The 22,171-nt window shown below is 46.5% G+C and overlaps 1 protein-coding gene across 2 annotated transcripts in view; it reads right to left on the minus strand.

Moving 5' to 3' along the window:
* TNR (tenascin R) overlaps positions 1 to 22,171 on the minus strand; it is a 95,916-nt gene that overhangs the window by 64,245 nt on the left and 9,500 nt on the right. The window contains exons 3-7 of one of the 2 annotated variants that reach the window (XM_069546122.1): positions 21,587 to 21,850; positions 17,971 to 18,086; positions 15,562 to 15,712; positions 9,726 to 9,995; positions 3,359 to 3,544 (exon numbers count right to left, since the gene is read on the minus strand). In XM_069546122.1, coding sequence (XP_069402223.1) covers positions 3,359 to 3,544; positions 9,726 to 9,995; positions 15,562 to 15,712; positions 17,971 to 18,086; positions 21,587 to 21,850 — 987 coding nt within the window. The remainder of the gene's footprint in view (positions 1 to 3,358; positions 3,545 to 9,725; positions 9,996 to 15,561; positions 15,713 to 17,970; positions 18,087 to 21,586; positions 21,851 to 22,171) is intronic. The other variant, XM_069546123.1, reaches the window with a different exon arrangement.

Below are 22,171 nucleotides of genomic sequence, written 5' to 3' on the forward strand. Positions count from 1 at the left end.
AAGCCCCATCAAATGCTATGAGGCAGGTGGCAACAGTCCCTTTTTACATATGATGAAACAGAGGCTTAGAAAGGTCATGTCAATGGCTCCAAACCACACAGGATGTAGTTGAGCCTAGATATAGAGTCTTAGGACCTCCCTGGTGGCTGAGATGGGAAAGAATTTGCCTGCAATGTAGGAGACCTGGGTTCAGTCCCTGGATTGGGAAGATCCCCTGGAGAAGGGAATGGCTACCCACTCCAATATTCTTGGCTGGAGAATCCCATGGACAGAGGAGCCTGGTGGGCTACAGTCCATGGAATTGCAAAGAGCTGGATGTGACTGTGCAACTAACACACACACACACACACACAGTTTAGAGTCTCGGCTCTTAATGTATCCCATGCAACTGAGCATTCAAATAAAATGGGGCAGGAGAGATGGTACCTTCTGTTATGGTTGCAGTTATTTTTTACTAAGGGATAGGGAGGGTAGGGATAGCAGCGCTGAAGTTTCTAGTCCTTCCTGTGCTTTCTGGCCAGGGAGGAATTGTTTCAGATGAGCCTGGAATTGTCCTTCCCACTGAGCCCAGAGTCCTGTTTTATATATACAAGCAAATAACTTGCTGGGAACCAAAAACAAACAAATTGAACAACAACAACAACAAAAATCCCAAAACAAGTCTTGGGAGCTGAAAAACTCTCCTTTTTAGCATCCAGGTAGCACAATGAGGGAGAAAACAGAACTATTAAGAGCTGGGATCAAACTTCTCCCTCTTTTTGCCTTGCCTCCAGCAGGGTCCTTCCTTCTCTTTCCCTAGACACCACAGTAAGAGCGCCAGTGATCCTTATAATCGGTATCTCAGCAAGTACAGACATACTTGATTTCCTTACATGCCTATAATCCCTTTTTAAATCACATAAGGCTATTTGCCTTTATAAATCTTCCCAGCAGTGAGCTCCCTGGGATAATTATATGTAATATATATTTATAGTTTTATTTCATAAGCCCAACTCAAATAAAAAAACCAACATCTCTGAGCTCACTCCTTGATAATAATCTTCCCATTCCTTGGAAGTCTGCAACATTTAAATTTTGACCCTTCCTTCACTGTTGCTTCTTTAGTAAGAGCAGCTGTGAAAATGGATGGGAGCTTTTGACTAGGCGTCACAACTGCCTTTCATGGCTGCCTTGCTAGTTTTGGGGACACGGGCAAGCTTCCAAACTCTCTGAGCCTCAGTTTCCTTATCTGTAAAATGGGGATGATGACTGGGGCGGCTGTAATGTGATGGCTGACAGCTGTGGCACCTTAGTTGACTGATATGGCAGGCAATATTTTTGTTCCCATGTCCCTCATGAGTCTTGTTGTTGTGAAGATGAAATAAGCTAAAACTATGTGAAGGTCCCTGGAATAACAGATGACCAATGAATGTAGGATCTTCTTTTTTTCCACTAATGGGAAATAATAGCTAGGATGTGAGTGAGTTCTTGTCTATATCCCGTGATTTTATAGTGTATCCTCCAGCCGAACATCAAGCCATCATCTTGGTAAAGCTGCTAATTGCCAAAGCAGCCTGTGGCTCTGGGCAGGGATATGCTATGCCTAGAACCAGTTCCCTCTTGTATCATTGCAGGTTTTTTTGTTTAGCTGAATTTTTGTGCATGTCTCCAGCTCTCTGGAAAGGCCCTATGCCAGCTGGTCTGTTCCTGCTATGTTTAATTCACCCCCATTAACCTGCTTGGTCAGCATATCTTTCCATCTCTTTTCTGTGTTTTCAGGAGTGCGTCTGTCTGGAAAAAGCATTTATTATGTTTACTTTAACTAGCCTCATTTGGCAAGGCGGTCTGGGATTTCAGTTCAGGAGGAAAACAGCTTTGATTATCCTGCCCTTGTTTACTCTATGCACTCTTTGCTGTGGATCCCTGGTCTACCGAGATGACAAATGCTTTTGCGAGAAGCCAAGACACAGGATAAACAAAGTCTCTGTCAGCACCCCACCAGCCTCTGGTCCATGGCTGTTTTGCACAGTCTCCATCTAAAAACTGTACCCCCATTTCCAGCCATCTACCTTTCAGCAATGCCTAGCAGGTAGGTTTTCCTGGATGGGTGTGTCTAAGGCCCAGGAAGAGCACTAGTTGGGCTCCACAACCACATGGGGACACAGAATGCTCCTCAGCTAAGCATCACGGTGACCTGGGGCATCGTGTTAGTTCACACCACTGTTATCGCTCCCTTTGACTCCAAACAGCCTCCTGACCACTGTCTGCCTCTGACCTTGCCCTCCTCCTGTCTGATTTCCACTGTAGCTGTACAGATCTGCACTGCATCACCTATGTAAGACCTTTCAACAACTCCTCACTCACACTCTTTACAGGATGCAGAAGGCATGACCAGGCTCTTAATTTGTCAGCTTATCACTGGCTTCTTGTAGCCTGTGAGCAGTTGCTCTCATTCATGCATGCACGCATTTATCCATTCATTCTCCACTTATCCAGATTTATCCATTCATTCTCCACTTATCCAGATTTATCCATTCATTCTCCACTTATCCAGATTTATCCATTCATTCTCCACTTATCCAGGACCTAGTAAGTGCTAGATGTTGTCTAGATGCTGGGGAATCATGGTGATCAAAACCAGACGTGAGCCCCCTTTCACAGAGCTTCAGTCTAAGCTGGAGATTAACAACCCAATAATCATACCCACAAGCGCACAAGGATACCTTGAGAAGTGCTGTGAGGTGAGGGGTTACCAGGCCAGGCAGGATGACCTGACCTCACCTGGGAACCAGCCAGGGTTCCAGAGAAGTGACAGGTGAACTGAGAGCTGGAAGGGAAGCTGCCATCATGAGGTGAAGAGAGTTGTGGGGGGAGAGAGCCTGATAAGCAGAGGGAATGGCATGTGCCAAGCCCTGGGGCAGGAGGGTGTTTGAGGAACTAAAACAAGTAGGCCTGTGGGCCTGGAACACTGGGAGCACCAGGAGGTATGGGAGATGGAGGAGACTGGAGAAGACGGTGGGGAACTAAGGCCATGGGAGGGTTTGGAGTTTATCACAAAAGCAACTGAAGTCCTTGAGATGGATGCACAATAGGATGGCATAGTTAGAAATGTACTTTGAAAAGATCACTGATGGAGTGAAGAGGACAGTGGAGGGGCCAGGAGAGAATGGGGGGTTATTGCAGTGGTGGAGACAAGAAGTGATAGTAGCTTAGACCAGGGGATGGCAGTGCAATGGAGAACAGTAAATACATGCCATAGGTACTTGGTGGGTTAAATCAGAGGGATTTGGCAGTGGTTGGATGTGGGCTTGCAGGGCTGGGGAGAGTGCTGGGAGGAGCTCAGGAACTGCCGTGCTCCCGGGAGCCAGGGCTTACTCACCGGTGAGTGTGGCTCTGCTGGTTGGTCCGATGCTTTTAGGGACCAGCAGCTCATGGTACTGCTCGCCCGCCAAAGTGCTGTACTCAACCTTGTACTCTTGAACCTCTGCTTCACTGTTGTCCCACTCGAGGTCAAGGCTGGTTGCTGTGCGGGAACCAACCCGCAGGTTCTTGGGGGCATCAATCTCTTAAAAAAAAAAAGACATCACCGATATCACACAGGATAATGTGTACTTGCCGTGCACCTTGAACTCGAATAGGCTCTGCAGTGACAGCCCACATCTCACCCTCTGCCTTTTGTTTGCGCGAACCCCAGGCGATGCCCCTTAGCTTTTGGTCTGCCAGGTTGGCCATGACAGATTCCATGGGCAGGCTGGAGAGTTTTATTTGGTAGTTAGACATCAATACACTTTACACGTCCCCCAATCCCATTCAGGAGTTCTAGTGGTGTTCTAGAAATTCAAAAATGAACTAGTTAGTATCATAAGCCTGAGATTAAGGGAATTCCTGGAAGGAGGAAATCAGAGATGGCACCCGATTGAGATGAAGGAGTGTAATTTCATAGTTGATCACCAAGCAACAAATCAGAGGACTGGTTGCAAGATTTTGAAGTATAAGATGTCTTCCCTTGGATTTACTTGCATAGACATGCTGAAAGGTTTGCACAGCGAGAGGGGATGTGATATAGTGGAAATCAGTCAGCTTTGGAGTCAGGTCTCAGTTTGATCCCCACTTCTAATTCTAAATGTAATGGGACCATAGGCAAGTCTTCATCTGGCTAGGCCTTGATGGTCACATCTGTAAGATGGGCTAACAATACTGCTTTTCTAGTTGTAAAGATGGGACAATGCATGTGGAAGTGTACAGTTTGGGGACTGGTACAAAATTAGGTGTCCACGCCCTGGGTTGACTTAATGGTGCTTGCACAATTCTCCCTGAGATCTAACAATCTGGCACCCCCATGCCTGCTCCCTGGAGTTCCAAGAACTCCACAGTAATGAAAAGACCTCTGGCGTTGGTGTCTCTCCCTCAACTGTGGGGGGCTGGTTCTCTCTCCCAGGACTGGTCATTCTGGCAGGCTTATTTGAGCAGAAACAGCATAAAACAACTTACAGGGTAAGAAGGTGCTGTCTTGACAAACTGTCACTTGAAAAGTTCTAAATAGGTCTTGACTTTGAGACTTGAATTTAACTTTGGAGTGGACCAGCCATTTGTTCTGGGAAAACCTCAAGTGGACTGTTTTACTTTGTAAATGCCAGGCAAGTCTCCACCGATTGTTCTTTTGGAAGATGGGACGTTGTGAATCGGTCTGAGCGCAGCTGCTGCAGAGTGAGAAGTGTTCTGTTTAGGGATGTAAATTGGGTGAATCTCTTAGCAGATTTATGCCTCTGCAGCTTATTTTTCTGAGAAATGTTTCCTTACTCAGTGTGGGTTTAGCATGTGGGAAACCGTGCATTCTGCACGTGCTGTGTGTGTAATTTCTCCAGAAATTGTGTGGAGAGAGGAGCTTGAGTAGAGGGGCATGTGGGAGGAATACTCTGGACTGCAGGTCCCTAAATCTCACATCCCTCAATCTTTCTGGGGATGGGGAGGAGTGTGGGGGAAGAGAGGCTGGCAAACGACTGGGTGGGGCTTAGGGGTGTGGTCTGAATGGAACTGGAGCAAAAAAAAAAAAAAAAAATCACTTAGGTTCCATGTTGAGTCTCCTATTTACCTACTGCTCTTCACAACTAAAGACCTTGGAAATGGTAGACTGTAGTTTTTTGGAAACGGTAAACTGTGGTTTTCTTTGCTGCATTTTTTGGGGCCTTAGGGTCTATGCCCTGTGGGCAGGCAGCGGTGTTTCTTCTGAAGGGACTGGACATTTCCAATGTCAGTGATCCCCAAAGAGATCAGTCCTGGGAATGAGAACTGGAGAAGGGGGGTGTCTTAGGACTAGGGTGGAGTGAAATGGTTTGCTCCCCTAGGTCTTGGAGCCTGACCTCCAGGAGGGCCAGCTGAAGGGCCCCCTGGCAAGTGGGAGCTGGGCTGGCCTCTGCAACACTCCAGCAAGCCAGGGGCAAGGCAAAATCAGATGCCCAGTGGAGGCCCTGGGGAGGGGCTGGGACTGTGGACTCTCAACTTGAAACATAAATTAGATCAAGCACTTCGGCTGAAAATTTTCCATTGTTTCCTACTACAAGTTCCTAATGGTAGCACACCATTAGTTGGTGATGGACAGGAAAGCCTGGCATGCTGCAGTCCATGGGGTCGCAAAGAGTTGGACACGACTGAGTGACTGAACTGAACTTCAAGGTGGCCCACAGGGCTCGGCATGGTCAGGCCCTGCCTGCTTCTCAGGCGGCACCTTGGAGCATTCTTCCCTTATTCATTGTGCTCCAGCTGAACTGCCTTTTTCCTACTCCTGACTCATTCAAGCGTATTCTCACCTCTGGGCTCTGCACTGACTGCTTCTTTTGCCGAGAATGCTCTTCCCAGACCCTCACACGGCTGAGGTCACTTTGCCGTTGGTGTTTAGTCACTAAGTTGTGTCTGACTCTTTGGCAACCCCGTGGACTGTAACCCACCAGGCTCCTCTGTCTATGGGATTTCCCAGGCAAGAATACTGGAGTGGGTTGCCATTTCCTTCTCCAGGGGATTGAACCTGAGTCTGTCAGGCAGATTCTTTACCACCGAGCCACCTGGGAAGCCCATATGAGGTCACTTAGGTCTTGATTCAAACCTCAGCCCCTCAGAGAGACTTTTCTGACTACTCCCTCTGTATCATTAATTTCATTTTTTAGCATGGTCCTCATAATTGAGACGGTCCCATATATTCCTTTTTTTCCCCTTGTCCAGTTCCCCTCGCTGGAATATAACTCACATGAACTGGGATCTTGTCTGTCTTGTTTATTCTACAGCCTTCCTGCCTAGGACAGTGCTTGGCACCTCTAGGTGTTCTTTAAACACAAGTGAAACAAATACTGTCCATTCTCTGTCTTGTCTATTCCTTCAAAACCATCGAGAAAGTCTTGTTAAATATTCTGGCTGGGGACTGTGAGGATGCTCAGGGTGAGGGCGTGCAGGAAGAGCAACAGCTTTGACTGAGGGCAGCTGGTCCTGGCTGGCTGACAAGCACCATCAGGGTTGAACTCTCGGAGGCATTTCCTGGGGAATCCCAGAGCATTCTCCCTGCCCAGCAGGTGGGAGCTCCAACTGTTGTGGGGCCTTTGAATGAGTTTCCAGAACTGCTGCAACCAAGGGCCACAGTCTGGTTGGGCTTACACAATAGAAACATATTGTCTCACACACTGGAAGTCTGAGATCAAGGTGTTGGCTCCCTTCTGAGGGCTGTGAGGGAGAATCTGAGGGCTGTGAGGAAGAATCCACCAGAAGAGGAGCTTCCCTGGTGGTCCAGAGTTTAAGACTTCCCCTTCCAATACAGGGGGGATGGGGTTCGATCCCTGATCTGGAAGCCAAGTACATGTCTTGTAGCCAAAACACCAAAACATAAAACAGAAGCAATATTGTAATGTGCCTTCTTACTTAGACATGTCTGACTCTTAGCGACCCCATGGACTGTAGCTTGCCAGCCTCCTCTGTCCATGGGATTTCCCAGGCAAGAGCACTGGAGTGGGTTGCCATTTCCTTCTCCAGGGGATCTTCCTGGCTCAGGGATCAAACCTGTGTCTCTTGTGTTGCAGGCAGATCCTTTATCTGCTGAGCCATCTGGGAATTTAATAAAAATTTTAAAATGGTTCACATAAAAAAAAAAAATCACCAGGAGAGTCCTAGGAATTCCCCTATGAGGGTAATTGCAACCAGAGCTACGTATGGAGAGTGGGGAAGTTCATGAGACTGGCCTCCGGGTCTCCCTGGACCCCTTCTCTCTAACCATTGGCTTTGGTGGGCTTCCATCAATCCCTTCCTTTTTCCGAGCGGCAATAAGACCCAGGCAGATACCCTGCTCACCACTCGGGAAGCAAATCTCTGTTTTAATTGCCTGTGCAATTAGTGCGCTCCTAGTGTCGAAGCCATCACCTGGAAAAGCACTTTGGCTAATTTGAATTTAAGCGGAGTTCTAAAATGACTGAGGGCCCTGCTGTGAGGGTCCAGGCACCATCTCATCATTCAGCACAGCACCTGTCAACTCTGGGCCCTGAGAGCTGGTGAGCAAATCTGTCCACAGCTCCCCGCCCCCATGGCCCCCTCACCCCCCACCCCCTCGAGCAGGGCAGGGCAGGTTGCAGGTACAGGCTGCTGCTGCGTGCAGAAAGCAGGCATCTAACAGCTGCCCATGCACCAAGCAACCAGAAACAGAATCACGCCAAGAACGGAAACGCATGGTGGGGAGTCGGGGCCTCTAGAAGGCAGGATGTAATTGTCTTGATTGAAATTTTCCTGGGCCACCAGCCAGTCCCGCTTCTATCTCGTCAACCTAAACATCAAGAATTCCCTTTTCGTGCTTCCGCCTGAAAGCTCTCGTCTCCTTTTCAGCCTCTTCAAACTCCTTATCTGAGCACAGCCACAAAGAAACCACTTTTCACACAAAAACTATCTCGAAATTGAAAAAGAATGCAGGACTTGTGGCTCTCAGGAGGTCCCACCACCTGAGCAGGCCTTGCTGTGGGGGTGCTAAGGTTGGGGGTGGGCAGGACTGACCTTGAATTCACCAGGAAGGGACCTTGTGTGAGGCTCCGAGCAGCTTTGGCTGAGTGAGGGAAAAGAAGGCAAGAGAAATGGGCAGAATGTAGTTCTTTTGTTCTAAAAATACACAGTCACTGGGGAACCCAACATGTGTTCAGTAGAAAATCAGACCAGGGACCCCTGCTGGGGTGGAGTCTAGCACAGGGGCAGGAGAGAAAGCATGAGAGGGTCTCTTTCAGAATCAACTGTCTTCTCCGTTTCCTCAGTGTTCACACTTGGTCTCTTCAATAGGGAAATCTTCTCCCTAACCCAATGTTTCCTTTGAGGTGGAGGGAAAGCTCTTACAAGATTCCCAGCCTTTTTCTTCCATGGGGAAGATGGACTCGCCTCAATGGTGAGTTTTGTAGTGAGACTGGGCATGACCCTTCTGTTTCCCCTCTCAAGGGAGCCCTCTGCCCGTGGGGATCAGCCTCTGCTTGTTCCTCTGTGCTATAAGCCCTAACCTCAGTAGCCCCCAACTTCTACCACGCGGGGGTCTTGCTCAGACTCACAGGGGCTATCAGTTGGCAAGCCCATTCGACCGTAACACTAAGCTACCTGTTTTAATCTAGGGGATATTTTGGCCTCCATCTGTCTTACTCTTGGCTGTATTTATCAGCTGATTTTAAACACAAGCAGAGGGTAATGGAGCCTCCCGGGAGCCCCTTGGCTGACTTGCCCCATCCTGTAACAGGCTCTTAGGCCACCACTTAATGTGGGATGCTTGAATTAGTGATTCTCCTACTTCATTCTGATGGAAGATGCTGGTTTTAGATCTTACAGATGCCTGCGGTTCCCTTTGATCGCTGTGCCACCTTGGAAGCTGGAAGAGACATTCCTTGACCTGTGACCTCCAGAGGGCAGATAGGCTGAGACACAGAGTCTGGATTAGATAGAGACTCACTCTTGGATCTCAGCCCCCGCTGATCCAGGAAGAGCACTGGCGAGCCTGCATCTGCATGTGCCTGACCTACTTGTCCACTAGCTGGCCAGCCGGATGGGCTCCAAGAGAGCCAGGGAGCAAGCAGGTCATGAGGTCTGGCCTTTCCTAAGGCTCTTTAAAAGTCCTGACAGCCTTGGGAAGTGGGTGGCCGGTCATCCCAGCTGGGCAGGAGGCACTGACATGGGCTTCATTTAGCCTGCCCTCTGTGGGAGCCAGGTCTATGTTAGCCTTCTTGCAAGTGCTCACAAGGATGAGTAAAGCATTCTCAGGCAGGCCTGCTTCGACACGGATGGGCTTTGCACAACTCCAAGGTGCACCATGGTGCTGGATCTATGGAATCATTACCACTGTTTCCAGCAAATAGCATAAAGTGTCACCAGGAAGGGTCACTGAACTCTCACAAATTTTCCCTTTTGGTTAGCAATGGGGATGTGTCAGTGACTTCAGGACAAACGTTTCATTTTATAAAGGAGAGATGTGAGACCCGAGGGGAAGAGTTATGTCACAGACCTGGCTGGCAGCAGAAGCAAGACAGGAACCCAGCTCTCCCATCCACATGTGGCCGGTGCTCCTCCGGCCTGTGATGCAACCTCACCGGGACGCCCGGAAACCTCTCCCTTCCCTCTGGCAGTGCACGTGATATTTGTGGATGCAGGCACACACATCATCTCTCTCCCTGGATGCCCCGCCCATGCCCCGACGATACCGCTGGCGCAGCGCCCTCTCCCCTCCCAAGGCCCGCCCCCACTCGCAGCCTCACCTGTTGTGAACTGGGTGGCGGTGGCCTCGCTCTCGTTGGTTCCGCGCACTGCGCTGACCCACACCTCGTATCGGGAGCCTGGCCGCAGGGCCTGCACCGAGTACTGGCTCAGGGGAGGCTGCAGCCGGAAGGTGGTCTTCCCACCTTCCCCGCCTACCAGGCCGTACTTCAAGAGAATGAAATCGACTTTGGCTCGAGGTGGGGTCCACTCCACGAAGGCCACGGTGTCAGAGACATCTCGAACTAGGATATGCGTGGGCCCATCAATGACTAAATGAGGAAGAGCCGATAGAAAAAAAAAGGTTTGAGAAGTGAGCCTTTGGCTTTAGTAAGCTCTTTCCTTTCCTTTCCTCCTTACATTAGCCTGGTCTGTTAGAGAGAGGATGGGTATTGTTATCCCATTTTACAGATGGGGATAATGAGACAATGAGATGGAATCTCTTTCCTGGGGACACATGGTTTTGCAATGGGTGAAAGGACACTGGATCTCAGGTCCCCTGAGGCTGTGATTTTTTTGAGGGCTGGCACTTCCCAGTTTGGGTGGAGGAAAGGCACTTAATGGCTTGAGAGGGCCAGCCCTGCTCTGTCAGGAGTTTATGAGACAAAGGACAGAGAACTGTGCTTCTTGGTGTGTGCCCAGCTGTCCAGCCTTCACCTTCTTTGAGCCCCAAGGAAAGATCTATGAATTAGCAGTCCTGTCTAAACATCTGAGACTTCAAACTTGGTTGCCAGTGAGGGCATCATGAATATCCAAAAGATGTCCCTGCTCAGCCATACCAACAGCTCAGTCAACCAGTTGCTAAGATGCTCAAAAAACCAACAGACATTTATATTTGTGTATATGAAATATGCCTTCTGGGGAAACTTGCTCTTCTGTTTAAAAAAAAAAAAAAAGATATCAATCTTGGAACAGCCTCTAGTGGGCTATTTTTTCCCCACTGGTTCTTGCATATTCCTGAGCCAGAGGGCACTGTGTCACACCCAGTCCTTCTGGGCTTCCGGATATACAGCACGTGCCCCCTCACGAGTCCTGGCCCCGGCACCGAGCAGCCAGGGGAAACCACTGTGCGATGGCCTTATCTCAAAAAAACTGGTTGATTTCCTAGGGGGCCCACCATCCATGGTTCTGATATCCACTTAGGGTCCTGTTCGTATTGAATTAAATGATGGTGGAGGTGGGGCAAGGTGAGAGAATGTAGAAGGGAACTAGAAAGGCCTTAGTGAGTAGGGTAGAAAATGGTGTTCTCAGTTCCTCATGGCATGTCGACATGGCTAACATGCCCTCTTTTAATTACTCATTATCTTCTAGAAAGAGCTGACTCTGCTTCCATGTTTTTATTTATTACGAATGACACCCTTCTAGCTGGGGCTGATTAATGTTAATATTAATATTCTTCAAGGATTAGGAACTGGAACCACAGGCTCTGGCTCTCTGAATAGTTGGTGAGCCAGGACTAGTGTGGCCATTCTCTACCATCCTCACACATAAATAGAAAACATCTGATCTGGATGGAGCAGGGAGGGAGAGAGAGGGAAAGAGAGAGAGAGAAAAGGGGGAAAGAGAGGGAGGGAGAGACAGAGAGGAAGGGGGAGGGAAGAAGGCAAAGGGGAAAATGTGATTTATAGTAAATACATATATGGTCTTCCCTTATTACAGAGCTCCTAAAATCCTTGCTGTTTTCTAAGTGATCAAAGTGGTAAAGTTGTCTCTTGTTGAATGGACTTGTGGACACAGCAGGGGTGAAAGGGTGGGGCAAATTGAGAGGGTAGCATTGACATATATACACTGCCATGTGTAAAACAGACAGCCCCTGGGAAGCAGCTGGATAGCACAGGGAGCCCAGGCTGGTGCTCTGTGATGACCTAGAGGAGCTAGGAGGGAGGTGCAAGAGGGACGGGATATATATATAGTTATGACTGATTCCCATTTTTGTATGGCAGAAACCAGCACTACATTATAAAGCAATTATCCTCCAGTTAAAAAAAAGAAAGAAAGAAACATGATCAAGCTTTCCCTATTAAAAACACACACACACCAATTTCCTTTTCCTCTCTGTAAAAAAGTTGTCTGTCTCTTGTTATGTTAATGAATCAAGGTTTGAAGCTTGTTGTCAAGGGACCCAACTAGGTGATTAGAGGGTTGGAACTTTCAGTCTCACTCCTGACATCTGGTCAGTCCATCACTCGTGCTCAAGTAATGAAGCTTCCATAAAACCCTGAAAGGATTGGGTTCGGAGAGCTCCCAGTTTAGGGAACCAGAATGCTTCCATGTGCCGCTATGACAGGACCCCAGTTCCATGGGGGCAGAAGCTCCTTTGTTCAGGACCTCTCCTGTGTATCTCTTCATATGGCTGTTGATTTGTGTCCTTAAATATCCTTTGTGATAAACCAGTAATTTGGTGAGAACATGGGTTTCCCGAGTTCAGTGAGCTGCTCTAGCAAATTGATGAAACCCAGAGAGAGGGTTGGTAGAACCTCTAATCTGTAGGCGGTCAGTCAGAAGGACAGATGACAACACCTGGGTTTGTGATTGGCATCTGAAGTGGAGGATGGTCTTAAAGGAGTGAACCTTCAACCTGTGGAGTCTGATGCTCTCAGATGGCAGATGGTGTCAGAACTGAGTTGAATGGTAGGATACGTAGCTGGTAAACAGAGAATTGCTTGGTGTGGGAGATCCCTCCCTCAAACACACACACACTGGAACTGGGTGCAGAATTTTAGGTGCAAAATAAGAGAGAGAAGCAGAAATGAGTGACCATGTGGCACTTCTAGAAAGATACAGAGAATAACTTGATTCTTGACTTTCCATTTCCTGGTTCAAGTCTTCTGTGAGACTCAGATGCATTTCAGGCCCTGGGGTTCCATGAGATACTCTGTGTCCTTCCAGTAAATTCTCTTTTTTCTTCAGCTACTTTATGACCATTTTTCTTCTATATTACCAGTGTGTCTTGACTAAGATTGTTTTTTTTTTAAACAATCCACACAGGATCACAATCTCGATTATCTCCAGGATGGAGTGTCCCCCTCAGGACTGTCTCAGCCTGACTTTGAGCCTCTCAGTCTTTCTGAGTTGGACCTTTCCCTGGGCACCCCACCCTCTTTGAGGGTCTAGCCTAGTCCTGCTCTCTATTAAACAGCTTGGGATTTGGGGTCTGGCACCAGCCAAAATAAAAATCACCAGATCATTTGGCTTTGGTGCCACCTGTTTTGGAGTTAAAATGTTCTGTTTTTCATATTTGGAGTAGTGATGAGATCTAACAGAACCCATCCAGATGTTTTCTTTCTTGCATGCTGTATTTCATGGTTTTAGATAACTTGGGCTTTTTTATTTTATTTAATTTAATAATGAGATGGGGGAGATGTTCTCTGAGCAGCTGAATAAGTATAATACCTGAAACATAGTAGACACTCAGTACATGGGTGCTGAGTAAATGAAATAAAGAGATGATTCTCAATAGTCATAAGAAAGAAAAGGAAGCATTTCAATGAACTGGAGCTTCTTGAAAAAAAAAAAAAAAGTCACAAAAACTCTAATGACCATGTCAGGCTTTTTCCATCAGCTCTTTAAATCTCCCAATCCTAGTCATAATGATTGCTCATATTAGAGTGTCATTGTGAAGCACCAAGGCCTCTGGCTGCAGGAGGTCTTGTAATTTGAATTCCCAAAATGGCCCGACTGGAAGAAGCCAGTTTGTGTGGCAGACGAGGACTCAGAGCTTTGCAGGAGAGGGTTGGTGTGGATCAGACCTTAGCAGAAGGAAATAAGTAAACAATCGTTTCTTAAAAACAGCAGACGGGGCTGGGAGCCAACCATCTTTTCTGCAGCCACCCTTGGATTCGGCCCTTCAGTTGGCCGCTGGGTAGCCGTGTCCCATTCCGGTCAAGGAGGTATCAGCTTGCTTTCAATTTAGGCCCTAATTTTTAAACAAACACATATTCTCCTCAAAAGGTGAACTGGAATAAATATTTTTCTTTCCATTTCTTTGTGATTCTGTACACAATCCCAAAATATGAACTAGGACATATTTTCCTAATTGAAAAAAAAAAATTTTGGCCTGGCTTTACCACAGATGACAAGATCAGGAGCTTTTCATTTTAATATTAAGAAAATTCCAAATTAAAAAAAAAGACTGCCAATTTTGTCAAAATGTGGTGTAAGTAGAAGCCTAAAGCAGTCTGTCTTTTCTAAGTGTCAGTATTTTGGAAGAAAAGCATCCTACATCTGTGATGTGCTTCTCTGCGCTCTTATGTACCGTCTTCTTCTAGCTTTTTGTTTTCTGCTAATACTTTCTTGGTATCAAGTCTCAGAAATGATTAAGGGACCCTGAAACGTTCCAAATCAGAAGAGGAGAATGAACAATTACCTAACCAACTCTTCAGGGTCCAGCGTAACCTTGGGAAGCAAGACTGGGGGAAAACTCTGGCCACTGGAGAGAGTCCTACAGAGCATGTTTAACTTTATGGCTATAGTTTCTTCTAAAAGATATTTGGATTAGTACAGTGGTTTTAAAGCCTTTTGGGGAGGAAGGGGGTCATATTCTTCTTTTTAAAAGAAGAAAATCTTAAATGATTGTATAAAATATAAAAGAGATGAAAGTGGAACTAACTGCCTTGGTGGGAAGGTGGCAGGGACAGGGAGTGGGAGTAATAAGAGGCTGGGATCTCTACTTCCTCCTTGCCTTGAGGAGCTGTCACGGAACCCTGGGGCTCTAATGAAGCATAATCTGGTGCCACAATAGTTTTAAACCAATGTTTTCTTGACTGAGCACAAACCTCAGCACCTGAGGCTGTTTAGTTTGGATCCAGTTAACAAAGTATGAATCACTAATCCATAAACATGGGCTCATTATATAGTGTTGTGGTTCCCTTTTCTGGCCAACCTGGCCTTCACCCTGGACTCATGACTGGTTTTCTTAGGTGTCAGTTTCTGTTTATAAAAAAATAAAGCTCTCCCAATATTCACCTAACGCAGTCTCTGTTACAGGGAGTGTTGCTTAACCTTTGAGTCTCAGCTCCTCTATCAATAGAATGAGAACCAAAAGTGATACCAGAAGCTATTTATAACTTTTGAGAAATCCTTGGTTGAGGGCACACACACGCATTATATTTGTTAATTTACAGCTTTGAGGTTGAACATCCTTTGTTAGCTAAGGAAACAATAAAGTAAAATGTGATACAGTTAATGACTCAAACATAGAAATATAATGATCTTGCATGAGAGGAACTGTGGAGATGAAATAATAATCTACTTAAGTTGTCACCTTGAACAGTGACCCAACCCACACTTACTGGTTTGGAATGATGTGTTTGCTCCTACTCTGTCACTTCGAAAGGTGTTCTCTGAGTATATGTATACACACTGTCATCAACTCAGTGCTAATCACTTTGTGTGCTTTATCTGATTTAATCCTCATGTCATTTCTTTGAAGAAAGTATTATCATTCCTCATTGTCAAATGAATCGAGGTTTGGGAAGGGTCTTAGGACTTTCTGCACGCCTCACAACAAGCAAGAGTGTATTAGCTCTTGCTGGTTCCAAAGCTCAAGATAATAGGGGCTGACAAATGAAGTATCTTAATGAGTAAGATCAGAATACAGACACACTGGAGATCTGAACAAAGAATTTCTCATAGAATACTCTCCTGAGTTTCTGGGTTTGCAAGAATAAGGAAGATGTTCACCTAAGCATCTGGTGGAGTAAGCTCCATCTCCAGGCACCAAAATTAATCTCAGCTGTGGGAGAAGTCCTAGCATCCCTTTGTCTCTCTTGATTGAGTCTGCAGTTCTTCCTGAGTGAACCTTGGGTTGTCAGAGGGAGAAAGGTTGGAGGCACTCACCAGTGGAGACGCTGGCCGAGGTAGGGGGGCTCCGGGCTTGCTCTTTCAAAGCCACCACATTGACAATGTATTCCTCCCCAGGCTTTAGTCCCGTCTGGTTGAAGGATGTGACATCACTGGGGAGCTGGGCAATCACCCCTCCTTCATTGTTCTGGTGGGTGGAAGGAAGGGAGAAGCAGAGAAACCAGAAGAGGAAATCAATAGGAGGGGAAAGGATGGGACCCTGATTGTGAGTTAAAGATGAGGAATACTTCTCTGCCCTCCAGGCTGACAGCTGAGTGTCTGGGGCCAGGAATGGCTCCCAGCAGGCTCAAGAAGAATGCCACCACTCTATGAGGATTTGGCAAAGGGAGAACCAATTTTCAAGAACATTTCTTTGGCTTCGCCTGCTTCTACTGAGTTTGCCAATAAAAATTAGTCTTGAGGTGATGTAGATATTTTTGCCAAAAATGAAATGTTTGATGCTTACCATCTATCAGGTTTCTTTTTGGCATTTATCGTGGTGAGCATGCCTTTGGCTATTTAGAAGAGTCTAGTTGTGTGTGTGTGTGTGTAAACATCTTTATGTACACAACAACATATTTCATGCGAAGACGTTCCCAGTTTTTTAATGAGCTGGAGCTATTATTTTGCTGTGTCTGGAGTTTCTCATAGTGTTACCCTGGCTTCAAATCTGTCATTGTCTTGTTTCCCTTTTACCCAGATGAGTTAGGAACCAGTGACCCAACCATGGAGTACAAAGAAGAGGAAAAGGGTAGAACAAAGAATAACACAAAGGAGAGAAGAAAGAGGAAGTGAAAAAGATCAACATGACGTTGGGTCCAGGGCTTAGCGTCTCTCTGCCCACCTGTCTGTCTGTTGGCCTATTCTTATACATTTTCTCTTTGTGTCTCTGGAAGTGGAGGTGACAAGAGGGCTAATTTTTGTGGCACAGTCCTTTTCTTATCATCTTTGGTCTCTGTTCATGTCACCTGGAGTGCCCTATATGTATTTTATATCCATACTCTTATAAATCAATGTGACAAGTGCCTCCCACTAGCCTCAACCTACAGATCATACAGTTATTGTATGTGGCTGTATATTGACCTAGGTATGCCCTGGCTAGCCCCACTCTCATTTGGAATTTACATATTGGATGTAAAACAGGCAATCCTGGCATTGTTTTGTCTTGCTTGAGCAGCAGAATGGCGTGATTCTTTCTGCTCTGTCATGAATCCAATCGCCCACCATACCTCTTTGACCATTTTAATGCAGATAAAACGTATAAGAAACTACATATATAGAATATCTGCTTAGATGTAGTTAGCTTGGCATGTCATGACTATATCCCCACAAGAGAAGGAGGTATCCTGTCCAGTTCAGGGGACAGAGCCCTGGAATAAGACGTGGAGACCAGGTTCTTGTTTTAAGCCTGCCACCAACCAGCTGTCTGATATCATTTAAGTTCACTGAGTCTTATTCTCTATAAACTAAACAAACTAGATATAAAATGAAGGGTCATTCTCTGTGAATCTGAAAGTCTTTCATAGTTTCAACAATTCATGCCTCTAAGAATTTTGAAGTAAAAGGAATGGTAAAATCATATTAGCCAAAAATGTGTCATCTGCCATTAAGTCTGATGAATGATTTGAAAAAATGCTCTTTGATATTGAAAGATGAAGACAAAGGAAAGGAATGCGATTAAACATTTTATGTATATGTATGTATGTGTGTGTATATATATATATATATATGCCCTCATGAGTGATAGAGTTAGGGAAAACATCAGTGGCATTAATAACTCCTAGAACATTAGAACTAGTCAGGCACCTCTGGCAACTTAGAAAAGTTAATTTTCAGATTAATAAAATAAAATACCACTTTGATGAATGGAAAGAAATCTTAAGATCCTTTTCAGCGCAACATGTTTAACGAAAATTTTTCTCAGTGAATAGGCTATGCATGGTGTTTTTGTGCTACATCTCTGAGTTTCAGAGCCTGAAACCACGTAGGCTGACTTTTGGGGCCTCTGCCTGCACAGAATGAAGCTGTGGGTTGAGACTGATTGGCTTTAGCTTTCCTTGTGTCCTAAAGAGAAGCCCCAACTTTTTGAAAGTCTAGGTTTTCAGACCACTGAAGTCGCAGCTTGCTAAAAACCTAAAGCTGTTTGAGCAGAGCGCTGGGCCGTGGCTGCTCCCTCTTTCTCCTGTCATCCAGGGCCTGGGTACCAGGCTTGGGGCCATTCTTGTTAATCAGCCATTACCACGCCTTTGTGAAAGAAATGCTCTGGAGCCCGCCAAGTGCCCCTTTATGTCCTTAATGGCATGGAGAGAGAGACAGAGATTGTGTGTGTGTGTGTGTGGAGGGGGTGGCTTTTTTGCTGCCCCAATCCTAAGTCGAGGGTGTGGCCATCTGACAGGTGGGGGTTACCTTTGGAATGAAGCTGATCTCCCACCCATCGAAGGAGAATGAGAAGGGTTCCCACTGCACCTCCACGGTGGTCTCTGTGATCGTCTTGAATCGGAGCCCTTGAGGCGTGGAGAGATCTGGAACACAGCAATGTGGGTGACGGTGTCATGGTGAGCCCTGGCAGGGGCAGAGAGCATTACCTGGGCTCCCTCCACGCCATGGATGCCGTGGCGTGTGATGGGCTATCCCAACCTCAATACAGACGCGCTGGGTTCCAGGCAAGCGGTGGGCCCAGGCCACTGTGGTGCTGGCGCTCAGTGTGAGCGAGCAGAGGAATGAACCCAGCGAGCACCTAATAAATACTTTTTATGCTTTCTATTCCATAATAGGTTGATGTTAAAATCCAAAAGTCACACTTCCCTTTCCTTGCTAAGGTGTTGAGTCTTGGCATTTAACATAATGCCTTTTTCAGAGAAACCAAACGCCGTCTTTGGAGGCTTTAAGGGTTTCCGAGAGGCAGTGTGAAGGTTAATGTCACTGTTCCTTCTCACACCCAGGAGAAGAGGGCACAGAGAGAATTAGCGAAAGGCGTGGAGCAAGCCAACTTCAGAACAGAGACTGGAACGCTTTTCTCCATCACATGATGTGCACTAAGAATATCTTGTTTAGCTCAAATCACCACCTCTAGGATGGCCTGAAATTTCCATTTTGTATAGCAAAATGTGTAGCCAAGCCAAGCAAAGGTGTAAATAAGGGACAGTAACAGATACTGGAGTTTCTGCTTTCGCTCCATGAGTTGCTGCGTTTCTTTCTCCAGCGGTTGCTTGGTTCTCTCTTCCCTCTCCCCCTCACTCACCTTCACCTCAATCTTGTCTTTAGTTCCTCTCCTAATTCCCTGGCTTTCCACTCCCCACACCCTCCCACCCCTCCCGCCCCGAAACGCACACATGCACGCACAGGTGGAAGTAGACTGGTCCTAATGGAGCTCCAATTACCAGCCCTGAAATACGACAGCACGGCTTTTCTCACTTCTCCAGGGAGCCTGATCCCATTTTAGCTGCGCCTCTCCTGGGACCTTCCCATTGGAAGACGGACAGATCCTCATCCTTCCTGTTTGGAAGCTTCCTCAGGCTTCTTGGTGAGAGGCAGGGTGGCTCCTGCACCCGCTTGAAGGTGTGTCGGGTGAGTTTACATGATCCTGTCCTTGTCACCTGGGAGCTTGCCCGAGGGGATGCCCTGAATTGGCAGAATAAACACCACGGGAGGTGGAAACCTCACCACAGCGCGTGGTGCACGTGGATCAGAGCAGAGAGGCCTGGGAGTCGGGCCAGGCTCTCGCTGTGGTGACTCATCCCAGAGCAAGGTGGGGAAAGCAGCAGATGGTGACCTGCCTCTCTACACGATCACTGCAGATATTTTAAACTGGTTCTCAGGCACCAGAGGAATTGAAGAAAAAAAAAAAAAGGTCAGATATAAACAGAGGTAATTATAGGCATATTAAAAAAAAAGTCAGCATTCAGAGGGGGGAGTCCAATATTCTAACAGGATCTTTGTCACCTGAGAATCAAGGGGACAAAATGACTTCTTAAATCCTTTCGCCTCTGCCTGCCTATGCTTGCAGCACAGCTCAAGACCCTGGCCTCCACGAAGCCTTCCAAGCGAACTCCTCCTCCTTTGTGAGTGTGCTCAGTCGCTTCAGTCGTGTCTGACTCTTTTCGACCCTGTGGACTGTAGCCCTCCAGGAGTCTCGCCCATGGGATTTCCCAGGCAAGAATACTGGAGTGAGTTGCCATGAGCTCCTCCAGGGGATCTTCCTGACCCAGGGATCCAGCCCCCATCTCTTATGTCTCCTGCATAGACAGGCGGGTTCTTAACCATCAGCACCACCTTCCTACTTCAACCTCTTATTCTGAACTTTCTTGGCATTTGTTACCCAAATACCATCTTGTCAGTTGAGACCTACACCAAATGGGCTTGGATCGCTCATCCCATATTTGGTGATAAGTCTCATTTACCAACCCAGGGGCTGATACTTCATGGTCACATCTTGTTCTGGTTTCCTGCCACTACTAAAACCTCTGTGTGATGTAATTTAAAAAAAGTAAGTTTTTAGTCTTTGTCCTGACACAACAGCTCCTAAAACCCTAGGAATCCCCAGAGGGAAAAGAGTATCTTTTGTATGATAATGAGATAACTGGTAGCCTGGGCCTCCTAGATAGCTGGTTTGAAGAAAAACCCAGGAGTGATTTAAGGAGAGGGTTGGAACTCCTGCCCCCCACCTCCAGTGAGGGGAAAGGGGCTGACTTGAGTTAATCACCAATGGCTAGGGGTTTTACCAATCATGCCTGCATAATGAAACCTCCATAAAGGCCCTAAGCAATGGGGTTCCGAGAGCTTCTGGGTTGGTGAGCACATGGAGTTAATGAGAGTTACTGTGCAGAGAGAACATGGAAACCCTACACACCATACTTTGCCCTATGTGTATCTTCCATTTGGCTGTTCTTGACTTGCATCCTTTCTAAGAAATTGGTTATAGAGAGCAAAGTGCTTTCTTGAGCTCTGTGAGTTCTAAGGAATTACCAAAATTAAGGAGGGGTTGTGGGAACCCCTTAAATGTAGAGCTGGCTATTCAGAAGACCTGTGACAACCTGGGACTCGTGGCTGAAAACCGATGAGGAAGCAGCCCTGAGAGACAGATTTTTAGCTTGTCGGATCTGATGCTAACTCCAGGTGGATAGATATTGAGTTGAATTGAATTGTACAATGCCCAGCTGGCGTTTGAGAGCTGGAGAAGTGGGGTTGGAAAGACAATTGAAGAATTCCGAGGTATATAAAGGAAACTAAATAACAGCCCCTTCCCATCTCTTTCTTATTCTGCTCTTTGATGTAATTAATGTTAATAGTTGGTATGCAATCTTTTAAAACGTTTCTGTTCTTAAATAAGCATGCAAAATATAGATACATACCTATAGCAGTTTCTCTGTTATAAATAAAAGAGAATCTTCCATTTCTCATAAAAAAGGGTTTAGCATGCTCTCTGTCTCTCTTTGCCCATTGACTCTTCCTAAATGATGCTTTGGAGATTCAATGTTTATAATTGAAATGGACCATCAGGGTATTTTACTAAACAAAAGATTACAAAGACATAATGCCACTTCTCTCTGAGGAGAAGTGGGTGTTTTCAGTTGTGGTTTTAAATAAGCTTTTTTTCCCACTGTGCTATACACTTGCCATCTGTGATATACCATTTAGCACTTGCTTATTATATGTCCTATTTCATATCTGCTGGTTTTGAATCTCTAACTAGATTCAAAGTCTGTGTAAGTCTCATACTTACTTGACTTCTAATCAGACTAAGCTTATAACAAGTCCAAACTCAACCATTACAGTACTTTTTGTCCTTTTGGCTCTATAATAGATAGAGGCTGTCTGGGATTTGGAAACTCTGCTCTTTTGGAAGTGTCTTTTTAATGATGTGCCCTTTCCTAAGTGGGTCACGTCGGAAGCCCTTCCCTTTGAGAGCAATGATAACTGCAGGCATCCCTGAAGAATTAAGAAAAGACACTACCATCATGAATGCCCATGATCTTATGTAGGAGAAAAGAAAAATGAAGCAGGAGGGGGAAATGGTACGTACGGGTGGCCACCTTGGCAGTGATGGGAAGGCTGAGGATGTTGCTAATGACAGCGTAGACGCTGATGTTGTAGGTGAGACCTGGCTCCAGCTCTGAGATGGTGACGCCACTCCAATCTCCAGGCACCCGCTGCTGGAGCTGGAGGCCCCCCAGGGCCGTCGGCTGGTAAGAGATCACATATTCCGTCACTGCCATCGGCCCGTCCCATTCCAGCTCAATGGACCTGTCGCTGATACCAGCCACTCGCAAGTCCTCTGGAGGGGCAACTACCAGGAGGCAATACACAGATAGCATGAGCTCAGAGGTCTGCCTTCCCCATGCTGGACTCAACTTCCTTCCTCACCTCTCACCCCACATGCCCTGTCTGTGTGCTTAGCCCACTGACATGGAGTGATCGGGAAGTCCCTTGGCAGGCAGGTTCTTGTCTTTTCTGTGCTCAGTACTCTCATCTCTATAGGGCCCTGAGTTAGCAGTGGGCTGGAGCCTGCTCCTACTGGCTTGGAAAAGTTAGTTGTCAAATTTTGCAAGACGTTTTTTAATAGTCATTGTGAAAGATGAAATTGTCTAAACTTAGAATTAGATAATTA

The sequence above is a fragment of the Ovis canadensis genome, chromosome 12 (genome assembly GCF_042477335.2).
Source record: "Ovis canadensis isolate MfBH-ARS-UI-01 breed Bighorn chromosome 12, ARS-UI_OviCan_v2, whole genome shotgun sequence".
In the NCBI taxonomy this organism is placed as follows: domain Eukaryota; kingdom Metazoa; phylum Chordata; class Mammalia; order Artiodactyla; family Bovidae; genus Ovis; species Ovis canadensis.